This window comes from Drosophila busckii, chromosome X (genome assembly GCF_011750605.1).
Source record: "Drosophila busckii strain San Diego stock center, stock number 13000-0081.31 chromosome X, ASM1175060v1, whole genome shotgun sequence".
NCBI classification, from domain to species: Eukaryota; Metazoa; Arthropoda; class Insecta; order Diptera; family Drosophilidae; genus Drosophila; species Drosophila busckii.
Genome location: NC_046608.1, coordinates 21,467,002 through 21,488,872, shown reverse-complemented (window position 1 = coordinate 21,488,872; position 21,871 = coordinate 21,467,002). Strand labels below are relative to the sequence as shown.

At 34.1% G+C, this 21,871-nt stretch overlaps 2 protein-coding genes across 2 annotated transcripts; one reads left to right on the top strand and one right to left on the bottom strand.

Moving 5' to 3' along the window:
• The first annotated feature begins 1,696 nt into the window (after positions 1-1,696).
• On the top strand, positions 1,697-2,196 carry LOC108605091 (mitochondrial import receptor subunit TOM20 homolog). Its single transcript, XM_033294526.1, has 2 exons — positions 1,697-2,098; positions 2,161-2,196. Exons 1-2 carry the CDS (start codon positions 1,697-1,699, stop codon positions 2,194-2,196), a joined length of 438 nt encoding a protein of 145 aa, XP_033150417.1.
• Positions 2,197-2,682: 486 nt separating this feature from the next.
• Positions 2,683-3,090, bottom strand: LOC108605090 (mitochondrial import receptor subunit TOM20 homolog). Its single transcript, XM_017994656.1, has one exon. It carries the CDS (start codon positions 3,088-3,090, stop codon positions 2,683-2,685), a length of 408 nt encoding a protein of 135 aa, XP_017850145.1.
• Between the last annotated feature and the right edge of the window lie 18,781 nt (positions 3,091-21,871).

Genomic DNA, 21,871 nt, shown 5'->3' with positions numbered 1-21,871 from the left:
TGAGTTGCACTCTACACGTGACAAATGACAAGCATGCCACACCACATGTGGCAGGCAACATGCCACTGCAACAGACGCTGCAGCAAACTAAAGCGCGCAGTTGTTTAACAGCGTCCAGCGCTAGTCGTTGTAGACCGTTATGCATATTTGTTTGATTTTTTTTCTTCGCTGTTGCGCTTTGCACTTCAACAAATTTACACTTGTATCACTCATACGCTACGTTGGCCCACAGCATTTAGCAACAAAATTAAGCGCACGCCAAAGCAACAAAAAAAAAAAACAGTTAGAGCATCCAGCTTTTAATAGAGAGCGCAGCACTGCAGCCAAAATAACAAAAGCAAGCGGCTTATATATATATATATATATATACAGCAAGCAAATGTGGCAAAAACATAGCAGCAAAAAAAATGAATCACCGACAAATTACGGTAAGAAAAGGAAAATTTCAAAACGGAAATGGCGGCAAGCAAAAATTTCTTTATGACCAACAACACAAATTTTTCGTTGCCCTTTTTGCGCTCTCCACCATTTGCTTTTTATGTTAGTAGCACTAAAATATATATACACTATATATATAACAAAAGAAAAAGGTCTTATGAAATATGCATATGCTCATTTGAGCTTACAGTCTCTCAAACAGTGACAACACACACACACACACACGAGCATGCCACGCCCAGTTGCCCATTTACACATACAGTTGAATTTGAACCTTTTACTTCAAAATTATCGCTCGGGGAGACAAGCAGCAGCAATGAGCTGCAAATTAGTTGTATTCACATATTCTCACCTGCAAAGATACAAACATAATGAAATGCATTAGTTTATATAGTCAAATCGTTTGAAATATAGTAATATAATATATAAACAATGTGAAATGCTTTAATTTATATAGTCAAATCATTTGAAATACAATAATATAGTATATATAGTTAATAAATAGTTACATTATATAAACATATGCTAATTTTATGTTAAAAATTTATATGTAGTAATAAAAATTAAAGACAAAGTCAAACGACAAAAGCTTTTTAATGCTGTTGCGTTAAGTGAGCCTCACTCTAGTGACTAAAGTTAGCAGTCAGCTACATTATTTATATATAAAGTAAATTTTTAAATTATTTTTGTAATATTGTAAGCAGATTTAATAATCTATTTCGCTTTAATCAAGTTAGCTACACTCAAGGGGCTTAAGTTAGCATGCCACGTGGCGTATACGCAATTTTTAATACCTTCTACTACGAACAACAAAGCGAGTGTGCCAAGTTGCAAGCATTGAACGAAAATCGTTGTGGAATTAATAAACAATTAATAATTAAAAGAGCGTTATAACAATAGTAAATTCAATAGAGAAACTGTAGTAACTGTTTATAGCTGTTTATGAACTATATAAAGTTAAATAGTTAATTTTCGCTATTTACTAACTAATCGTGTTTGCTTATATAGTCAAAAAAATTGTTGCTTGTTGAAACTTGCCTTGCGCTCATGTATCTTCACTTATCCACTAAATCGTAGCTAAGCAAATTGCCTTGGCCTAAACATCAAAACGAAACGTATAAAATAAATTCCAACTATTTTTTTTTTTTGTACACACATATAGTGTAAAACACACACACACTTATACACAAATATAAAAAAGGCGAGCTGTTTTTCAGATTATATACCGATTATATACCCCAAAATTTCGTGAGATATTATGCCAAGCACGTCGATATTGGCGGCGCTGACCGCTGGCACAGCTGGAGCTTTATTCGTTGGCTATTGCATCTACTATGATCGCAAGCGTCGCGCCGATCCCGAATACAAGCGTAAGGTGCGCGAGCGACGACAGCGTGAGGAGGAATATTCAAAGCTGCTGCTCCTGAGCGTCGATGCTGATGGAGATGCAAGTTCGTTAAGTGGCGGCGGCGGCATGCAGCAGCTACTGGAGAACGATCCGTACATGGAGTTGTGCTTCCTCAATGAGATCAAGCTGGGCGAGCAGCTGGTCAGCCAGGGCCAGGTGAGTGAGGGGCTGAGTCATCTGTCCAAGGCGATCATGATGTGCGCCCAGCCGACGATGGTGCTGGAGACGCTGCAGGAATCGCTGCCGGAGCGCGTTTTCATGCCGCTCATAACGCAGCTGCAGGAGATGCAAAGCCGCACAACAACGACCACTAGCAGCAGCAGCAGCAGCAGTTCGAACAAGGACGTTAGCATGACCAGCAGTTCACAGGATGTGGCTTAAGTTTCACACGTTTTTATGCATAAATTGGCAGACACACACACACACACAAATGCAATTTAATGAATTATAAAAATATAATGAATTAACTAAGTAATAATTTATTTGCATATCTAAGCTATTTCTTTCTATGAAATAGCAAAAAAGTAAAGTAAAATTCGATTTCGAAAATGCAACTTCGAAAATTTGAGTTCGAAAAAAACTATTATTGAAAAATTGCTGATATGCAAGCAAAATCTGAGCTTAACACTTTTCTAGCAACAATAAGTAATGTGCGAAAATTCGATTTCGAAAATTCGAGTTTAAGAAATTGTTGATATGCAAGCAAAATCTGAGCTAATAAAGTATAAAGTAAAATTCGACAATTCGATTTCGAAAATTCGAGTTCGAAAAAATTAATTTTTGCAAACGTTTACTGCAGCAGCATGTGTGTGTGTGTTAACAATTTAATGCGTTACTTAATCGAAACCAACTTCATTGCTCTCCGGATTGGGTGGGAACGCATATTGCAACTGCGGCAACTTGCTCAACAGGCAACGGAACACCGACTCCGGCAATGCCACACGCATCGACTCGAGCAGCTGCTGCGGCTCACTGCAAACCAAAACGGCATTGGCCAAATGCACCAAACCCTCATCCACACGTCGGCGCCGAAACAGCTCCTCACCCAGTTTGATTTCGCGTTGAAAATATTGCTGCACTGCAGCCAAATTGACGGCCTCATCGTCCGGCTGGGGCTGCAAGTTTTGCTTGTATTTCGGATTAGCGCGACGCTTGCGATCGTAGTACATGCAACAAGCCAGCAAGGTAACTCCCGTAGCCGCAGCAGTAGCCACGCCCAGCGTCAGCCACAAATTGTCAAACATTGTGATAATAGCAAATTTAGATTTTCTATTGAATTCTCTGTCGATTTTCGTTTTTATGCTGTTGCAAATGTGGCAAGTGGCAGCGCCTGCTTGCTACTCAATTCAAACATATATATAAAATGACTATATAGCTTATCAAATTAATATTCAGCTGTATAATCAACTTAAATTTATTTGGCAATAATTCATTTGCTCAGCTATATTAAAATTTCAATTAAATATTATTGACGCTAATTTTTTATTTTATTTAATACGTAGTATGGCTATTTATTTATTGCTGTATACAAAAAATTACTGTATGCTTAAGCTTTTTATATTCATTGCCTCAGAGTTGATTTGTTATATTTGCTGAGTTTTTTTATAAGAGCCTCAAATTCATATTAACAATTTTTTTAATTTAATTTCATTATAACTAAATTTTTATTTATATTAATTTTAAGCGCAGCAATCATAAAAATTTATTTGATTAAAATTTTAGTGTTCAAAACGCTTTGCTGCAATTTATTTATATAATAAAAAAATAAACATTAATACTGTATTTGGTAGCACATTAAATATATGTATTTATTTTATTTTATTTTAGCTCAAACTGCGAACTGTTCATGCAACAAATTGTTAACTAAAATATTGCATAATTTTTTATACAAGCGTTGAAACGTTTTTTTATTTATACTACACACACATTTGCTGTTGCTGTTTGCTTTTTACAAATGTTGACAAATGAAATTTATTGCGCTTTAATTTTGCGCAAATAAAAATGGCATTCATAATAAATGTTTATCTTGGGCTGGGCTGTCATTATTCAGTGGCTGGACCCACACACACACACACACACACAGAGCAGCGTGTAAATCTCGCAGGTTAGCTTGACGTCAAAGTATTTATCACAATGACAAAATCACGTGTCTGTGTGTGTGTGTGTGTGCGGGTTTAAATGTAACACATTTACAAATTGTTTACACACACACACACGCACACAGTGGGGGCCGCACACGTGTCTCAGCTTGGTGATAAATGATAACAAATTAGCGGTTTGTCTCTTAAGCGAAAAAGAGCGCGCGCCTCTTCACGCTCCACGCTCCACGCACAGTGCGATACCTAAAAGTTACCACAATGCAATAAATCACATCACCTGGCCACAAACGCACACACACACATGCATAATATATGTGCTTACACACAAGTAAGCAGCAAGTCAGCATGTACAGTAAATATTGCTTAGCAACAAATTTGAGCAGCTAAAACGCAGCTCAGCAATTGTGTCTCAATATAATTTAATTTAATTAATCTAAAGTAACTCATTTCAATTTTACACACTATTTTTTTTTTATTTATTTGCCAAGACCCATCCCCTTAATCTCTCTACTAATTCAATTTACATGTAATTATTAAAAAACTAACACATTGCACTTTTAAATAAAAATTTGCCACTATCGAGTACAAATGTTTTATTTTATGTAGTGCATAAATAATTAATTGCTATGCCAAAAAAAAAAATGCGCTTTATTTTTATTTAATTAGTCAATAAACAGAAAACAATTTATGCAATTTGTCGCATTGCTTTTAATGTTAATTTAATAAGCAAACAAAATTCGATTTTTACTACAAAATTTAACTGCATTTATCGTTTTTCTTTTTAGGCAATTTCAATTGTATTACGTATACGCAGCGTTGTGTGTTAGTTTGAACGCAGTTGAACGCGCGTTTTGGGGCTCTCATTTTTGCCATGTTTATGCATGCATAAAGCCCTGCTCGACTTACCGCAGTCGGGGGCAGTAGTAAATACAGCCAAGTATGTATATATTGGCATAAAGCGCTGAATCCTTTTTCTGCACACACACACCAACACACACACACACGCACAGAGCAGAAGCATTTATGAGTTTTGTAGCCTCAAGTTGCAATCGCGCTGTACTATGGAGTTTTTAGCTATGCGAAATTTACAAAATATTTATACAAAATATTATATTTAAAAATTTATTTATTTTTGCCATTTTACCGCATTTAATATTAAAATACTTTAAGTCGCATATAGTTGAAAAATTGTAGTAATAATAATAGCTCAACTTGCAATAACATAATTTCTTTTTGAACTAGCAGCAATGCATTAAGTTCGAAAATTCGATTTCGAAAATGCAACTTCGAAAATTCGAGTTCGAAAGTTTTTTTTTTTTATTTTTCGTGGCAAATAAAGTTGCAACTCAAAGCCATAGTGCGTGTTGCACTTGGGTTACGTTTACTGCGGCGTGTTAAGTGTGTATGCTGGGCGTTTAAGTGAGAGAGCAAGTGTGTGTGTGTGTGTGTGTGTGTGTGTGTGTGCGAGTGAGCGAGAGGCGGCATGCAAGTTGGCTTGGCTGAGTTATATTCTTATGCAGAGCTCTGGGGGCGCAGTAAAATGCTTTTCGTGGGCGTGTGAAGGCAAGTTAGCATTTTAATTATCATTTTCTGATTCCGGCGCGTTGGCCAAACCAAAACTATGCAACTTTAATGAGAGAGATACGCTCGCATAGCATAGCTATGAAATTAGAGCTACCCTCAGCCCACCAAAACATTCCTTGCTATCTATATCAATGTGTGTGTGTGCAAGACCATTAAATTGGGAATGCAGCAGTTGCCGCTGCTGCTGCTGCTGCTGCTGTTAAACTTATTTCATTACAACTAAGGCCATGCGCTGGGCGAAATAAAAATAACCGCACGCTATTTGTTCTCACAGTTTTGCATTCTAATGAAGAAACTTGATACTCCAAGCCACGTGTATATATATATATATATATGCAATTATATAGGTTTGTTAGCTGGACAGTGTTTTGTGTATCGCTTGCAATCGCTGCTGCTGCAGTTTGTTGCACATTTGGCTGCAACTAATGGCATTCAAATGAAAGGTTAGATAACAAAAAATAAAAAAGCTTTAGTCGAGTGTAACAAAAGAATACAGTAATTAAAATTTGCATATGTTTTCAATTTAAAAATACCAATTTATACTTAAGACTTAGTAATGTATGCAAATTAATGTGTAACTTTTATTTATTTTCAAATTGAAGGCGCAAATATAAACTAAAAATAAAAGTTAGTGCACATAAAAGAATTTCCAAAACTAGAAAAAAATCCATTTATTTATTTTAATATTTTAAAATTAAATAAAATGTATGCGCCAGTGTTTTTATGCTTAAGCATATACAATTAAATTAATTAATTAATATTAAATTAATAATTAATTATTAATATTTAATTTAATAATATTTTTAATTTAATATTAAAATAGTGTAACAGTTTAATAAAATAATTTAATATGTAACAAAATTCAATTTAATTTTTCTTGTTATTTATTATTCAATTAAATGTTAAGAAAGCAACAAATAAGTTAGCTATGCTTAATTACTTTTAATTTAAAATAAACAATTCAATGCATCCCATTTTTACTAACGTATTTTATTTAAACAAAACTAACTACAAGCTGAGCAGTTTTTTTTTTGTCCATCTTTCGTTTAAACTTTTGATTGTTTTTTTTTCTCGTTTGTTGATTGCTAGAATTTTTCTTTATCAACAACATTTTTGTGTGTGTGGCGACGATGACAATTGCAATTGTTATTGCTGCGGCTTTGTTTTTAATGCCGCCGCTGTCGCTGCTGCCCAATGCAACGCGTTGCAAATAATTTATTCAACTGCTACCTACCAAACAAGCCGAGAGAGAGTCGCCAGTCGAGTCGAGCATTTGAATATGTATGTGATATTTGTATGCCACACGCACAATCAAATATCAGAGAAGCGAAAAATGAAACCCGTCAGGCCTTTCATATGCAGCTAACGCTCGCTCTCTCTCTCTCTCTCTCTCTCTCACTCTTTGGTTGACTGACTGCATGACTGCAATAAACATATTGGCCGCAGAAATATCCGCAGCCAAATTGTTATGCGACAAAAGTCAAACGCTCGCTGACCAGCGAGTCTGGCCAAAGGCATTTTTCGTGAGTTTCGTGAATGGGTTGGAAATCAAACGAAATTAATATAAATAATTAATGCAGCGCAACTGCCACAGCAGCAACAAAAGCATTCCAACATAATACAAATGAATGTAAGAATATTTACAACAATTTTATTAACAACTATTTAACCACGTCTTGCTGCCAGCATAAATATTTAACTCACATTTGTATGTGTGTGCTCTCGCATATACATTGGCCGTAATTTGATGAAATTAAGTGAAGCGCGCTTTTGTGCGTCTGAAATTAAGTGAAGCGCGCTTTTGTGCGTCATTCGAGTGAACAAACGCAACACGCTAGACACAACGAATGTGGCTGAGTGAGTGGGTGGCTCAACATAAAATTTATGAAGCATTTGCTTGTTGCCCGAGAGCGTCACAGGAAATTAAAATTATTAAGCATCAGTTTTATGTGCTGCTGACCCTAAAAAGTTATGCTTTTGCGTATGTGTGTGTGTCTGTGTGTGTGTAAACAAACTAAAAATAGTTTGTGCATAACCACTTTAAAATTGTGGCTAATGAATAGCACAGCTCACTAAGCAAGCGAAAGCGTGAGCAACAATTTAGTTTATTGTTAGCTAAACTTTTCCTTTTTTTTTTTTTCATGCACGCTGACGAAACTGAAACTGACGAAACACACAAATTGCAACAATATGTGGCGCTATATGCGGGTTTAGGCAACTTTGCAACTTTGACTTTACACTTCAATTGATTGTTGATGGAGCTTAACAACAAAATATTTTAAATCTACACAACTGAGTTGGATACAGTTAGCAAAACTATTTAACTTTTTGCTTATTTGTGTATAATTAATTTAAATTAATTCAAAAGCATAAAAAGTAATAGCGTTAGTTTTAAATATAATTTGTGTACAAAAATTAGCAAAACTAAGTTTCTATTTTTTTGAGTGCTGTATTTTATAAATATAAATGAGCATATTAATTTATTAATTTACACTCATTGGGAGTTAATTTAGTATTCATTTCGATTAAATAACAATTAATTATTTAAATTTAGTCTAAAATGTTTGATGACTTTTAAAAAACTGCAAAATTAATATTAGGAAAAATTAATTAAATTTGCTTAAATATTTTGTTAGTGAATAGCTAATTAATGTTAATATTAGGAAAAATTAATTAAAATTAAAAAATAATTAATAAATTAAATACGCTTAAATATTTTATTAGTGAATAGCTAACAATATTAAGAAAAATTAATTAAAATTGCAAAATAATTAAAATTAAATTTGTTTAAATATTTTATTAGTAAATAGCGAACAATAAATATAAAGAAAAATTGATTAAAATTAAAAAATAACTGAAATTAAATTTGTTTAAATATTTTATTAGTAAATAGCTAGCAATCAATATATAAATATTAAGAAAAATGCAGTTCAAAGTCAAGCTGAGTTCATGTTAATGTTAAAAATAAATTGCAATGCAATAAAAATTTAAACTGATTTACAACTAATTTATTTTTAAGTATAAGTAAATTGCTTTCATATAAAAAAGCAGCCAAAAATATTAAATACAAATAATAATGAAAAATAATAAATAATTACTTTTTATTTAAGCATAAGTAAATTGATTTCAAAATATTAAAAATAATATATACAGCAATTTTGTCGAACTTAAATTTATAAATAGCAATTGGCGCATAAATCGTTGTATCTATCAATAGTAAAGCATTTGCAGCTTACTTTTTATGCAAACATGTGCTCGACAGGACAGTTTATCTGCTAGTTTGCTGCTTCTTCTTCCTTTTTTTTTTTTGTTGATATTAAGCGTAAAATTGCAATTGCCGTGCTTAAAAGCTTTTTTGCCTGCACCGGAGTTTGTTGTTGTTAATGGGTTTGGGGTTTGGCCTATATGCTTATCACTTGCTCTCGTGTTCTCGCATATGTTTGTTTGTCTAGCTGTTTGTTTGTTTGTGAGCTGGCAAAAACCCTAAGCAAAGCAAAAGCAAAAGACAACATATAAAAGTAAAAAGAAACGCACCACAGGCAGCCACAGCCCACTGAGCCACTGAGCAAGGCTTTCACTTGCATTAAGTGTTTTCAGCAGAAATGCTCTCACTCTCTCTCTCTCTCTGCGTCTCGCTTACACTTGCATTTTATATGGGAGGCCCAAGCACTTTAAGCCTTCAGCTTCGTGCCACTCAAACTTAAAAATTGCTCGTGTGACAGGCGCTATTTCCCTCTCTCTCTCTCTCTCTCTATCTCTGGCTTGGGCTGACAGCAGCGTTTGCTTTTTAACTGCCAACTGGTTATGCCTTGTTTGGCCCTTTTGCATGCTGCTAACGGTAAAGCTATAGGCACACCACACACAGTGAATTTTTGTCTCTGATCTGCAGCTGAAAGTTTAGTGCGCATATTTGCAGTTTTAATCAAAAGTCCTACTTTCGACTTGTTATCCTTGCTCGACCGACCAAGCGACCTAACCAGCCTCGACGACATGCATGTGCTTGTCGCTTTTTTGTTCTATCTATTGCATTTCCCATGAAACTCCAGTTCAGTTGTGTTGTGAGCTGTGAGCTGTGTGTGTGTGTGGGGGCGCAAATTATTTTTAATTATGCTTGTTGCTGCTGGCGTTGGTCGCTCGCATTGTCAACACCCACACTTCGTGGAAAATAAAAGCAGCAGCAAATTTGCGGTAAAATTACTGAAGCAAAGTTGGCAACTCTAAATACAGTTGAGTCGTTTGCATAATCAAAAGTGATAGCCAACAACAAAGTCTCACACATTTAGTCAACTAAGCGACATTGTTTAATTATTTAAAACAATTTGTTGCTAATTACTCAAAATTCCTTACAATAAGTCGTTTTTGCATATAAAATTTAAACCTACTCGAGTTCTTAGTTCATATTAAATTATTTTGCAGCACGAACAACAATTTGCATTTATAACTTTTAAAGCATAAACAAATATTTTAGCCCACTTTATTGTCAAGTCATTAATTTTATCAGTAATTAAATCAGTTCGCTTTTTAATTTATGCATAATTTACTGCTTGAATAGTCGAACAATGCTTAAAGCTGAGTTAACTTGAAACTGTTTGCTTTTAATTATAGAATTTAATAAATGCATTTTTGTTTGTATTATAATTTTAATATTTTAATTTTTGGTCAGCTTGAGTGTTCTTTGAATAATAATTAATATTTTAATAAATGCATTTTTGTTTGTAATATAAATTACATTTTTTGCAAATTTTTCTTTCATTTAATTTGATTTGATTTTAATCTTTTTAAATTTTATTTTGTAATATAAATTCAATTTTTTTTCATTTTAAATGTTTTCAAATTTTATTTTGTAATATATATTTAATTTTTTGCAAATTTCCGCTTCATTAAATTTTTACCTTTTTTTTTAAATTTTAGTTTGTAATATAAATTAAATTTTTTTGCAAATTTTACTTTTATTTAATTTTTTTTTTTTGATTTTAATGTTTTCAAAATTTTTTTTGTAATATAAATTTAATTTTTTTTGCAAATTTCCCTTTCATTTCATTTTCATGTTTTTAAATTTTTTGATTTTTGCTTTTGATTCTCAATTAAATTTACTTTTAACATGTTATTAAAAATTAATATGTTATAATAGAATTACAATAAATTTATTTCTGCCTTTATTTAAGTTTAATTTGTTGCTTTTAAAAATATCATGAGCAAAATGTTTATCTAGAGCACTCAGTGCATTCTTTTAACAAATTTACTTGACTCTTTTTTGGCCGCAGCCAATTTCACATTACGCGCTTTTTTTTGGGTTGCATGCAACTGCTGCAGCTGCTGCTTTTGTGGGGCAGCATGGCTGGATTTTTGCTTTGGCGCTTGTCGAGGGCAGAGACACTAAAATTCAATTAAGTTGCAGCGACACAACAGCTGATGGAACAGCGACAGCGCCAGAGAGAGAGAGCGAGACAGCGCGACTGGTCAGCGAACAAAGAAGAATGCAACATTAACTTTTGGTAGCGCATGCATTAAAAAACGAAAAAAAAAAAAGCATACAAAACATTTAAAGCTTGGCGAACAACAAAGTTCAACTGTCGGTTAAGTTTGTAATCCCTTCAGGAAATCAACTAAGCATTTTAATTAACTTTGGGCAACAACAAGAGGCAGGCGGCCGTAAAGCGGAAAGCAAACTGTGGCCAGAACAAAATATGACCAAAAGCCACAAACTAAAATCAAAGCTAGTCGAAGAGACAGAGCCGTAGCGTAACTTTTGCCATGTTGCTGTGTGTGTGTGTGTGTAACGGTATCATGATAATTTACTGAAAGCGCAACCATTCGTAGCAACACACACACACACACATACACACAAAGCGGAGCCAGAGACTGAGCACAATCAATATTAAATTTCCGCTTGCCACATCTTTATTTGCTCTTGTTTTTCCGTACAACAGATAGCGGCACGGACAGACAGAAGACGCCACAAGCAGCAGCAGCAGCAGCAGCAGCATCAAAATGTGCTGTGGCATGCAACCTTTGGCAATGTGGCACACACACACACACACACACAGACACAATTGTGTGTAACTAGAGCTAAGCGCAACTAATTTTCAAAAGGCAATTATATTATGAGCAGAGGAGAGAGGGAGCAAGCGAAGACAGAGACAGCGAGCGATAGTGGGTGCAAAATGCAAATGCACACACACACACACACACACAGACAGCATCAGGTGCTGCACACTTCACTTCACTACAAAAAAAAAACGTTAAAATTTTAGCATACCTAAAAAAAATACAAGTGAGCGCAACTAACTTTTATATACACTTGGAGTAGGACACAAGCAAACGCAAGCCGGAAAAATTAAAATGTCTATAATTCCAATTTCCGATTTAATTAGATTTAAAAATTAAAATGTAAATAATTCCTAAGTTATATATCTAAAATTGTGTAATTTATTTAAAATTAAATTAAATTAAAATGTGAAAAATTCCTAAGCGATGTAACTGAAAATGTGCGATTTATTGCAGATTAACGTAAATTAAATTAAAAAATTAAAATGTAAAATAATTCCCAAGTTATGTAACTGAAATTGTCTGATTTATTTCAGATTAAATTAAATTAAAATGTGTATAATTCCTAAGTTATGTAACTGAAATTGTGTGATTTTTTTCAGATTAAATTAAATTAAAAAATTAAAATGTGAATAATTCCCAAGTTCCTATTTCCTTTCAGATTTTTGCCATTACTTTTCGCAGGACGTAGGCCATTTTTTATGATTTTCAGAGAAGCGGGACACAAAAATGTTTCAAAACTATTAGCGTATTGCTTATTGGTAATAGAAGAACTTACAGACCAAATTTGGTTGCTCTAGCGCTTACAGTCTCGCAGTTCTTGTTGCTCATACAGACGCACGTGTCTATATTGACTCAGTTTGTCTAGCTAAACAAGAATATATATAGCCTTAGCCTTTTTTTTTATCAACAGTGTATAAAAAAATTGTTATGTATATTTTAAATTGCATGCTAATAAATTGTTATAACCAAACCGTAATGAAATTTATACTACGCACAGTAGTTCAAAGCTAATTGACTTTGTTAGTAATTGGCATTAGCGTCGGTACTGTTTCAATTACAATAGACACATGGCCACACTAATTTGGCCAACAAGCTATATCGCTCACAATTTCGGTTGAAATCCATTTGAGCAGGCAGGCGGCAGTTGCTGTGTTTTGGCTTTTGGCAATAAACAACAAATCGAATTGCATTTGGCTTCGATTTCATCAATTAGCGCCAAAATATATTTTAAAGCAATTGTATTTTAGGCTTAATAGAATAATAATATTCATTATGTTTGCAGGCTGAAGCTTGATTTTGATAATTTAGCTAAATATATTTGTTAACTATATTTTTATAATTTTTTTATTTATTAAATAGGCTCAAAAAAAATATCTAATAAAATATTTAGCATTATTGGAGGCTTAAATATTTAAGATCGACTTTCTTTGCTTAATTATAAAACTTAATTTTATTAGCTATTTATTTAATATTTTATTTTCAATTAAATGCATTGTTGCTTACTTATGAAAAATCTAAATTTTATATTTACTAAATTTATTATTTGTAAACTGAATGACATTGCAGCCTCTAATTGAATCAATAGGCGAGGCCATTTTAATTAAAATTTGCATTTACATAAAGGCTTCGAATATTGCTCTCTCGCTCACTCACTCTAAAATATAGCGCTCATGTGTTTGTTTAATAAATAAATTTACATTGTCTCAGCCTTAATGCCTTTGACCCAGTTGCTTGCCAAAATGCATTTTAGTTGAAAACTAAATATTAACTTTAAGTCTTGCACTTTACTATTGCTATCTCGCTCGCTCAGACAATGTATTCATTGCATAAATGCCGCATTCACATGTCTGCACTAATTGACAGCAATAGTTAGATTTTAAATCTAGGCATATGCCAATTTATAACAACAATGCATTGATTGATATTTCGTAATTCGTTAAGTCAAGCTTATATTAAGCATACGACATGTGTGCAGAGCAGAAATTGAAGCCTGTCAAAAGCATGTGTAAGCTTTATATATATATATACGGGCGGGCAGCCAGCCAGGCTGACTGACAATAATAACTGCAGTGAACTGAAGCTGATTAAAAAACGTTCAAACATTCGAGCTATTTTTGCCAGAGCCAGAAATTCGCTTCTGGCAATTTTATTTACCCCGGGCCCAAGTCCCATTCAAATGCCATTTGCGTACGTGAAATCAATGCGCAGCAAAAAAAATCTCAGTGAGAGAGAGAGAGAGAGAGACAGGGAGACCGTAGCCCGGAGCCAACTTTAACTTGTTGCTCTGACAGTCAAACAGTCAAATTGGCAAGCTACGACGGATTTTCCTTATTGCAAAGTTTTCCAAGCAGAGCCAGAGACACAATTTTTTGCAGTTGCAGCTGCAGCTGCACTTGTCGCCAATTTCACAGCAAAATGCAAAACGGATAAGCAAATGGGAAATGGGCGCAAGTCTAAGTCGGCAAGGCTAACAAACTGCGATTAGTTGCGCCCCAAGTTTTTATATATTTTTTTGTTCTACATTCAGAGAGAGAGAGAGAGAGAGAGCGAGAGAGACTCTGAGACTTTTTGCGCTTTAATTTTTGCTATATTTGCTTTTGGCGCAGGCAAAAGGACACACAAGCTGTGGCGCCCAACACTTTTCTGTGTCTGAGCCAACTATTTTATAGGTTATTAGGGCGTAACTTACACAGACAGACAGACAGCAATGGGAGGGCACACACACACAGGCAAAGACACTAGCTGTCAACTAACAAGATAGACACAAAGCCATAAACAGGGATTTAAATTTTAGACATTGCTGGGGTGGGGGGGACGTCGCCCCAACAGTGTATTTGAACTGTTGCCATTTGAACGAACGTCTGACATTGTTTACTGCTCACACACACACACACACGGAGACGCGAGCATAAAGAGACATACGCTTTGTTTTATTACAATACGATATATAAGCTCTTACGATATATAGTTCACGGCTATACAAAGTTAGCAGAACAATAGCGAGTTGTTCAAATAACAAAATAAAAGAATGTAATAGTTAAAATACGATATACGGTTGGGATAATTTTGCTTTACGATATACGATGTATATATAATTAAGGCTCTATATACGATTTAGATATATAATAATTCTTGTGCTACGATATAAATTTCTTTACAATATAATTAAGGCTCCATGATAAGCGCTACTATATACGATTTAGATATATAATAATCGTTGTGCTACGATATATATTTTATTTTACGATATAATTATGGCTCTATGATAATCGCTACTATATACGATTTAGATATATAATAATCGTTGTGCTACGATATATAATTTATTTTACGATATAATTATGGCTATATACGATTTAGATATATAATTATCGTTTTGCTACTATATATAATTTATTGTACGATATACAACTTGGAAATTATTGAGAAATACGATATTTGCTTAGAATATTTAGCTTTTATCGTATTCAGGAATAAGAAAAAAAAACTTTCTAACTCTTCTTCGATACACGATTTGCATATTATTATGCTTTAAAATATTCGCTTTCGAAAACTTTGATTCTTACGATATTCAGCTTTGCGTTTTGCTCAACTTAACATACACATATTTTGATATAAGCTCAAGGCGAATTTAAATAAATTGAACCATTGTTTTCACCCTCTAGCTCTCCCTCTCGCTCTCTCTCGGTTACGCTTCGCTACGTCTAACAAGACTGTAAGACTTGCAGTCATTTTTAACAATGGATCAAGTATCAAGTAGCGCATGAGAATTATGCCTTAGGTCATGCCATCATATATCTTATCAATGAGCTTACTGGCGTATTAACCAAAAGACATGCTCAACATGACTCTCAACACTTGATAACAGCTGGGGCCGAGAGCCAACGGGTTTAATGATGGCTAACTATGCGTTTTAACTGGGTCAAAGGACGCAGGCAGCCGTAGGAGCTGGCAATGCTTTGATTTCGAAGTCGAGAGTCGAGCTCGTTTTAAAACGGATTTTATGTAGCTGAATATTATTTATGGGCTTTGCCGTTATATATAAATCGCCAAACTCAAACGACCCAAGTTGCCCGCCTGACCCTTAAGAGTCAGAGCACATACATGTGTGTGCATGCGTGTGCGTGTGTGTGTGTGTGTGTTGAAAATATTTGCCAACATTCTTTGGGTATTTAAACAAAGATTTATTTTATATATTTATTTTTGCACAAACGGACGGGGCAACGGAAATTGCAAGTAGAGCGTTGAATCCTTTTTTGCTTCAACACGTCCTTCGTGCATGTGACTCTCTCTCTCTCTCTATATGCGTGTGTGTGTGTGTGTGCGTGCGTGTGTGTGTTGTCTGTCTAGCTGTTTGGCCATTGTTCGAGGATTTGTTGGGACTTGTTTCATATTTCACGATAACTCCATTTATTGTTGCCGAGGCTTTAAAGATGAAATGAGGTTATCAGAGTTTGCGGTTTATGGTTTTTGGCTCTATTAAGACTCGAACGAACGAATAAGCGCAAATAGCAAACGCAAGCAACAAAAGCAGCAAAAGGCGGTTGGATAGATCAAGAGACCCAAAAGACAGTGTTGCGACTTAATAGTTGGAGTAAGAATCAAAACAAAAAATGTGTGGGATGCGATACGTTGAGTTGGCAATTACGTTATTATTGAGTATTACGATAATCGCTGTGCACACTATTGGGTATTTACGATATGCGCTATGCTACGATATACAATTTAGTTATTATTGAAATGTTAATATAGTCGAATTTTTTGATTTTCAATGCACTAAACGCTATACGATTTAGACATTATTATCTCTTACGATATTAGCTATTTTATGTTTTACGATATAACATTTTACGATATTCAATTTTGCAATTTCGCTATGCAAACTGCTTAAAAATACGCACAAGTTTGATTTTCTGCTTTACGATATTCAATTTTATGTTGTTTGAACTCTATTAGAACTCAAACTAGCAACAAAACTGTAAACAGTTCAAGTGAACCAAAAGACAATGTTGAGTTAATTGTTGAGTAAAAGTTTATCACACACACACATACACATTGACACACTTAAGCTAATTGATGCGACAGCTGCAATATGCATATTTTGTCTATTAATTTGCGTTTGTGCATAATTCAAATTAATTATACGTAATCGTGATTAACAGCCCCAAATGCAAATGGCCGCTCAGTCTGCAATTTAACGCCCGCTTCCTTACCTTACTTAATATTTATACTTTTATTTTTTTTTTCGTGCGCGCTACCCCCAACTGTTTATACTAATTAGCTTTGTCTGTGTCTGTCTGTGTGTGTGTGCGCTTGTATATTTTAGCAACATTTTATTTACGAGCTTAACACGTGACACTTGCGTTTTATCAGCGCGCTCAGCGACAGTTGGTCAAATATTTGTGCTACACACACATACACACACACTAATACATTTGCATACACATGTATGTCCTTTGCTATTTAATGACTAACAGCACAGATTATAACCATGTGGGCTCAAAATCTATTAAAGGCTTCCAACAAATATTTAATACGCTTCGTTTAAAAGAAATGCAATTACATAAAAGCAGCCAGCAATAAAATTTAGCTATAATAATTTAATTAAATATAAGCAGCTGGATATGAAATAATATTATAATAATAATAATAAAATTATTTTAAAAATTTCACTGCACATTAATAATAATAATTAAAATAAATAACAGCAGCAGCTATAAATTTAGCTATAATAATAATAATAATAATTTAGCTGATACCAAATAAAATTATGTTAATAATAAAAAATTATTTTAAAATTTTTAATGCACAGTAGAGTAATAAAATTTAGTTACTGCTTACAACGCTTAGTAATAATAGCTATAATTTAATTAAATGTAAACTGATAAAAAATTATATAAAATTAATGTTGAAAATCTTTTAAAAATTTGAGTAATAATTTTAGAAAATATATGGAATAAATAATTCTTTTCGAACTCATGACAAAATTTTGTCGCTCTTTTAAAAAATATTTTTATATTTTTCATAAGTGAAATTGAATTTCAGTAATTTTAAATTCCAATATGTTCCACTGTCTACTAACTATTCTATTGCGTCTAAAATAAATATATAAAAAATATATATATCAAATCTATCTATCAGAAATATTTCTTATTTGTTTCACAAAAAAAAAAAGATTTATTGCATAAATTCAGAATTTTTCTTATTATTATTAAGCTATTTCTCTTGCTTCATTTTTTGGCTATTTTTTTGGATTTATGCTAGCCTAGCATATATATTAAATTAAACTTCTGCGCTTTGCTTAAGCAAAAGTCTATCGCAGGCATTTATAATGCAGAGCAGACTAAGTGGACGCTCGAGCTCTCAAGCTCAATTTTACATAAATGAGAGACATTAATGCGTATCAATTTAGAGTTTTAGCCTGGTCAGCAGCAAAATTGTGGAGCCAGGGCCATGGCCCATGGCAATGCGATTAGGTTGCCATCAGTTTAATGAAGCCAAGCAGAAGGTTTTTTTTTCGTATTTTAATACATTTAGCTGAGGAGCTGCTAGAGCAGCGTGAACTTGTTAAGGGGGGCAGGGGGTTGGCTATATTATTGACCCATTGGGCTAGAGCTATGAGAGATTGTGAGCTTGGGTGGTTACTTTACTCACGCACTGTGCCTGACATGTTTACTCAATGTCCTTTGCCTGTTATTGTTATTGTTAGACGGGCGCCCTCCGGTTCAGCTTTCAGCCTTCATCAATCATACGCAGTGTGGACACGTGCGAGCGAGCGAGCAACAAATTTACGCTTGGCAACTTTTTGCCACCAGCCCCTGCCCCCAAAGCGTACGCTTAGTCCTGTGTCTTGCTCTTTAATGAAGCGAGTCTGTTTGGCTTAAGCCATAGCTCTTCTTCTTCTTCTTCGGTGCAGGTTCATTCTTGAGCTGCGTTGTCATGGCAACAATTACAAAACTTCTAAGCCGAGCTGCATCCGATTACGCCCAAAGTAAAGCAGCAAGCTGCAGTAGCTGCCGAAGCGGCGAAGCCTGCGATAGCTGCAAACAACGCGCAAAACTAAAAACGGAAGTCGTTGTTACTGCAAAGTCGAGCGAGAGAGCGCAGAGGGCAGGGGGTTTGGCTTGAATAACGACAACAGCCATAAAGTATGACAAAAAATGTGCACAGAAAACTTTTTAACTGAGAGAGAGAGCTTGAAGCTAAGTACACTTGCCAAAATTTCTTGTGTATTTGCCAACAAAAATAAAACTAAAAACTATGAGCACATGAACTTGCAGGCATTGAAATAAATTGTAAGCTTTATATTTATGTATAAAAAATATTTATAAAATTATATCTATATATATGCAGTAGGCAAAACTTAGTTAATGCTAGAATAACATTAATTATTTAAATTGCAATAATACCAAAAAAAAAAGCTAAGAAATCAAATTAAAAAAAAATTAGGTATATTTTAAAAAATTTAGTTTTAATTTTTTTTGCATATAGAAAAGTTATTTTTTAATATTTATTATTTTTAATAGCTTTTAATAAATAAAGCATATTTTCAAATATTTTTATTATCAATTTTTCGAAAAAATTGAGTATAGTTTATTTTTTTTAATATTTTTATATTCAACTTGAAGCTTATCGATTGCTTAACTATTAGAGCTTAATAAATATTTTTTCAAATAGTTTATATTTTAAAATAGTTTTTGGTATTGAAAAATTAGAAAAAGTTTATTTATTTTGATAAAACGCGCTTTAAATATTTTGCTTTTTTATATATAACAAATTAGCTTGAAGTTTGACTATTGAAACTTCATTAAATTTCTTTCAGTGCAGCTGCAAGTCGCTTGCTGTTAGTCTTGCTTGGTTTGATAAGTTGATAGTTTGCTGGCTGCGTTTGGTTAGCAGCAGTAGCTTTTGGCCTGCGAGTCCAAAAGATACGCAGAGAGTGTGAGAGAGACAGAACGAGCGTGTCTCGTATTTTTTGCAAAGTTAATATTTACATGCCCACCAAACGAAACGAAAAGAAACGAAACGCAATGTGAAACAAACAGTAAACAGGCATAAAAGACAACTGGGGAAAGTGGAGAGTGAAGAAAGTGGAGAGAGGCAAACAACAGCGAGCCTAGCAACAAATTCTTGTCATTTGCAGCTGCTTTTTATTGTTGTTGTTTTTTTTTTGAAAGGATCAACAATGCACAGGACAATGTCGACGACGTTGACAATGAGGACGACAGTTGAGCTGCGTCAAGTTTGCAACAACAACAACTTCAAGTTCATAAAAGCGCAACTAATGTGCATAAAATACTTTTGAGAAAGAGAGCGCACGAGCGTGTGAGAGAGTGAGACGCATACATTTAACATTTTATTTTGTCGTTTACACAACTCGCTTCCCAAACATAAACGCTAAAAGTTTCGCCACCCCACTGCTTAGTTTTTGACACCCTGTATGCAAACACACCCTGTACGCAATTCATTTATTATTTTTTATTATATATGCTACTCTATATAGTTGTCAAAAGCGCAAAACTTTTCTTCGTTGCACATTTTATTGCCTTGCCCCCAACCCACAAGGGGGGAGGGGGGGGCTATAACTTTCAATGAAGGCGAAAAGCAAAAATAAAAGACCATAAGTTCTGCTGCAAAATCACACGAAAACTTTTCACATTGACATGAGAGTCACAGCACAAGTAGCAAAGACAAAAGACACCAAGAAGAAAAAAGGGGAAGAAAAACCAAAAATATAATAATGCTTGGCTATATATATTGAAAAAACTTGCGCTTTATATGCTGTATGTGTGTGTGTGTGTGTCAATTTCTCCCTGGGCGCATCAATTTGCGCACCCTACGTCCATTTTGTTTGCCATTTATCTCAGCTCTGCTCATTTCTTCAACTCACTCATTGCTTCTACTCCTTGTTATGCATTCCGTAGCAAAAGTTTCTTGTTTATATTCGTTTATTGTTTATAAATGGTTGATAAGTGATACGCCCCCCCTCTCGCTCTCTCACTCATTCTCTATCTCGCACTGTCACCTCAATTGTGCAGCTTCCGCTTCCTTTGCATTTAACAATCGACATTGGGAGCTTGCACTCGAGGCACGTTAAATAAGTCATAAACAAAAAAAAAGTCCCTTACTCTCTCTCTCTCTCTCTTTCTACTCAGGTATATTTCTCATAACGTTATGAGTGCTGCTGCCTCTTGAGTCGACTCCTTGTCTCAAGCATTTTGGCTCAAACTACTTATCGCAGCTAACTTTATTTCATATCGAGTGTGCGATTGACTGAAACTTGGCAACGCAGTCAACGAAGCATAAATAGCAAATGAATATAGTTGCTCAGTCAAATAATTATATCATATGCGTGGTTTATTACAACATTTTTGGCAATTGTCTTGCTTAAATAATTAATTTTTCACAATATAAAATATCTTTAATTTACTTTTAACCGTAAATTAGTAAATTTAAATTTGACAATTTCATTTATTTTTTATTGTTTGGCAATTGAAAGTCTCATACAAATATTACAAAAGTAACTTAGTAACTTTTTTTTACGCATTCAATTAGTCTTTTATTTTATATAAAATATAAATTTATATAAATTGAAGTCTTAGTGTTAATTTATTGTTAGACATTTAATACTTTTAAGCCCGCTGTGCTGTTAATTAAATTAAATTTGAGTTTAAACTTAATATGCCACAGCCACACCACACAAAGCCATACAAAACTATTTCTCTCTCACTCTCACACTCTTTCACTGCTGTTGCATTATCAAAATTTTGATGCGAAAACTTTTATTTGGCCAAGTGTAGTGAAGTGCAAAAGCAAAGCCATTAGAAAATAAACCGCAAGACAACTTTTTATCAAATGCACAGTGGGTTGGGGGTTAGGGGGGGTTGAAGTTTTTGGGTTCGACAACGAAAAATGTTTGACCGCAATGTTTAGCTAATTTAACTATGTCCTCGCTCCAAAACTAAATGACACTTGGCAACCCTGAGACACAACCATATATAGCACTGAAATTAATTCCAGCAGAAGCAGCAGCAGCCAAAACTTTTCATGCTCTGAGCTGAGAGCGAGGAGAAAAAATAAAGGGCAGAGTCTAAGGTCAGCAAACTTTTAATAAACAAAATTAACCAAAAGCTGCCAAAAGCGTGCGCTAAATAAAAAGCGAGATAAACGAGCAAAAAAGCAAAGAGGGTCACTAATTTCCTCTGGATTTTCAGCTAAACGGGCAAACACAGAACGAAAGGCAGAGAGAGAGAGAGAGAGAGAGAGTAAGAGAGACAGCGAGAAAATGGAA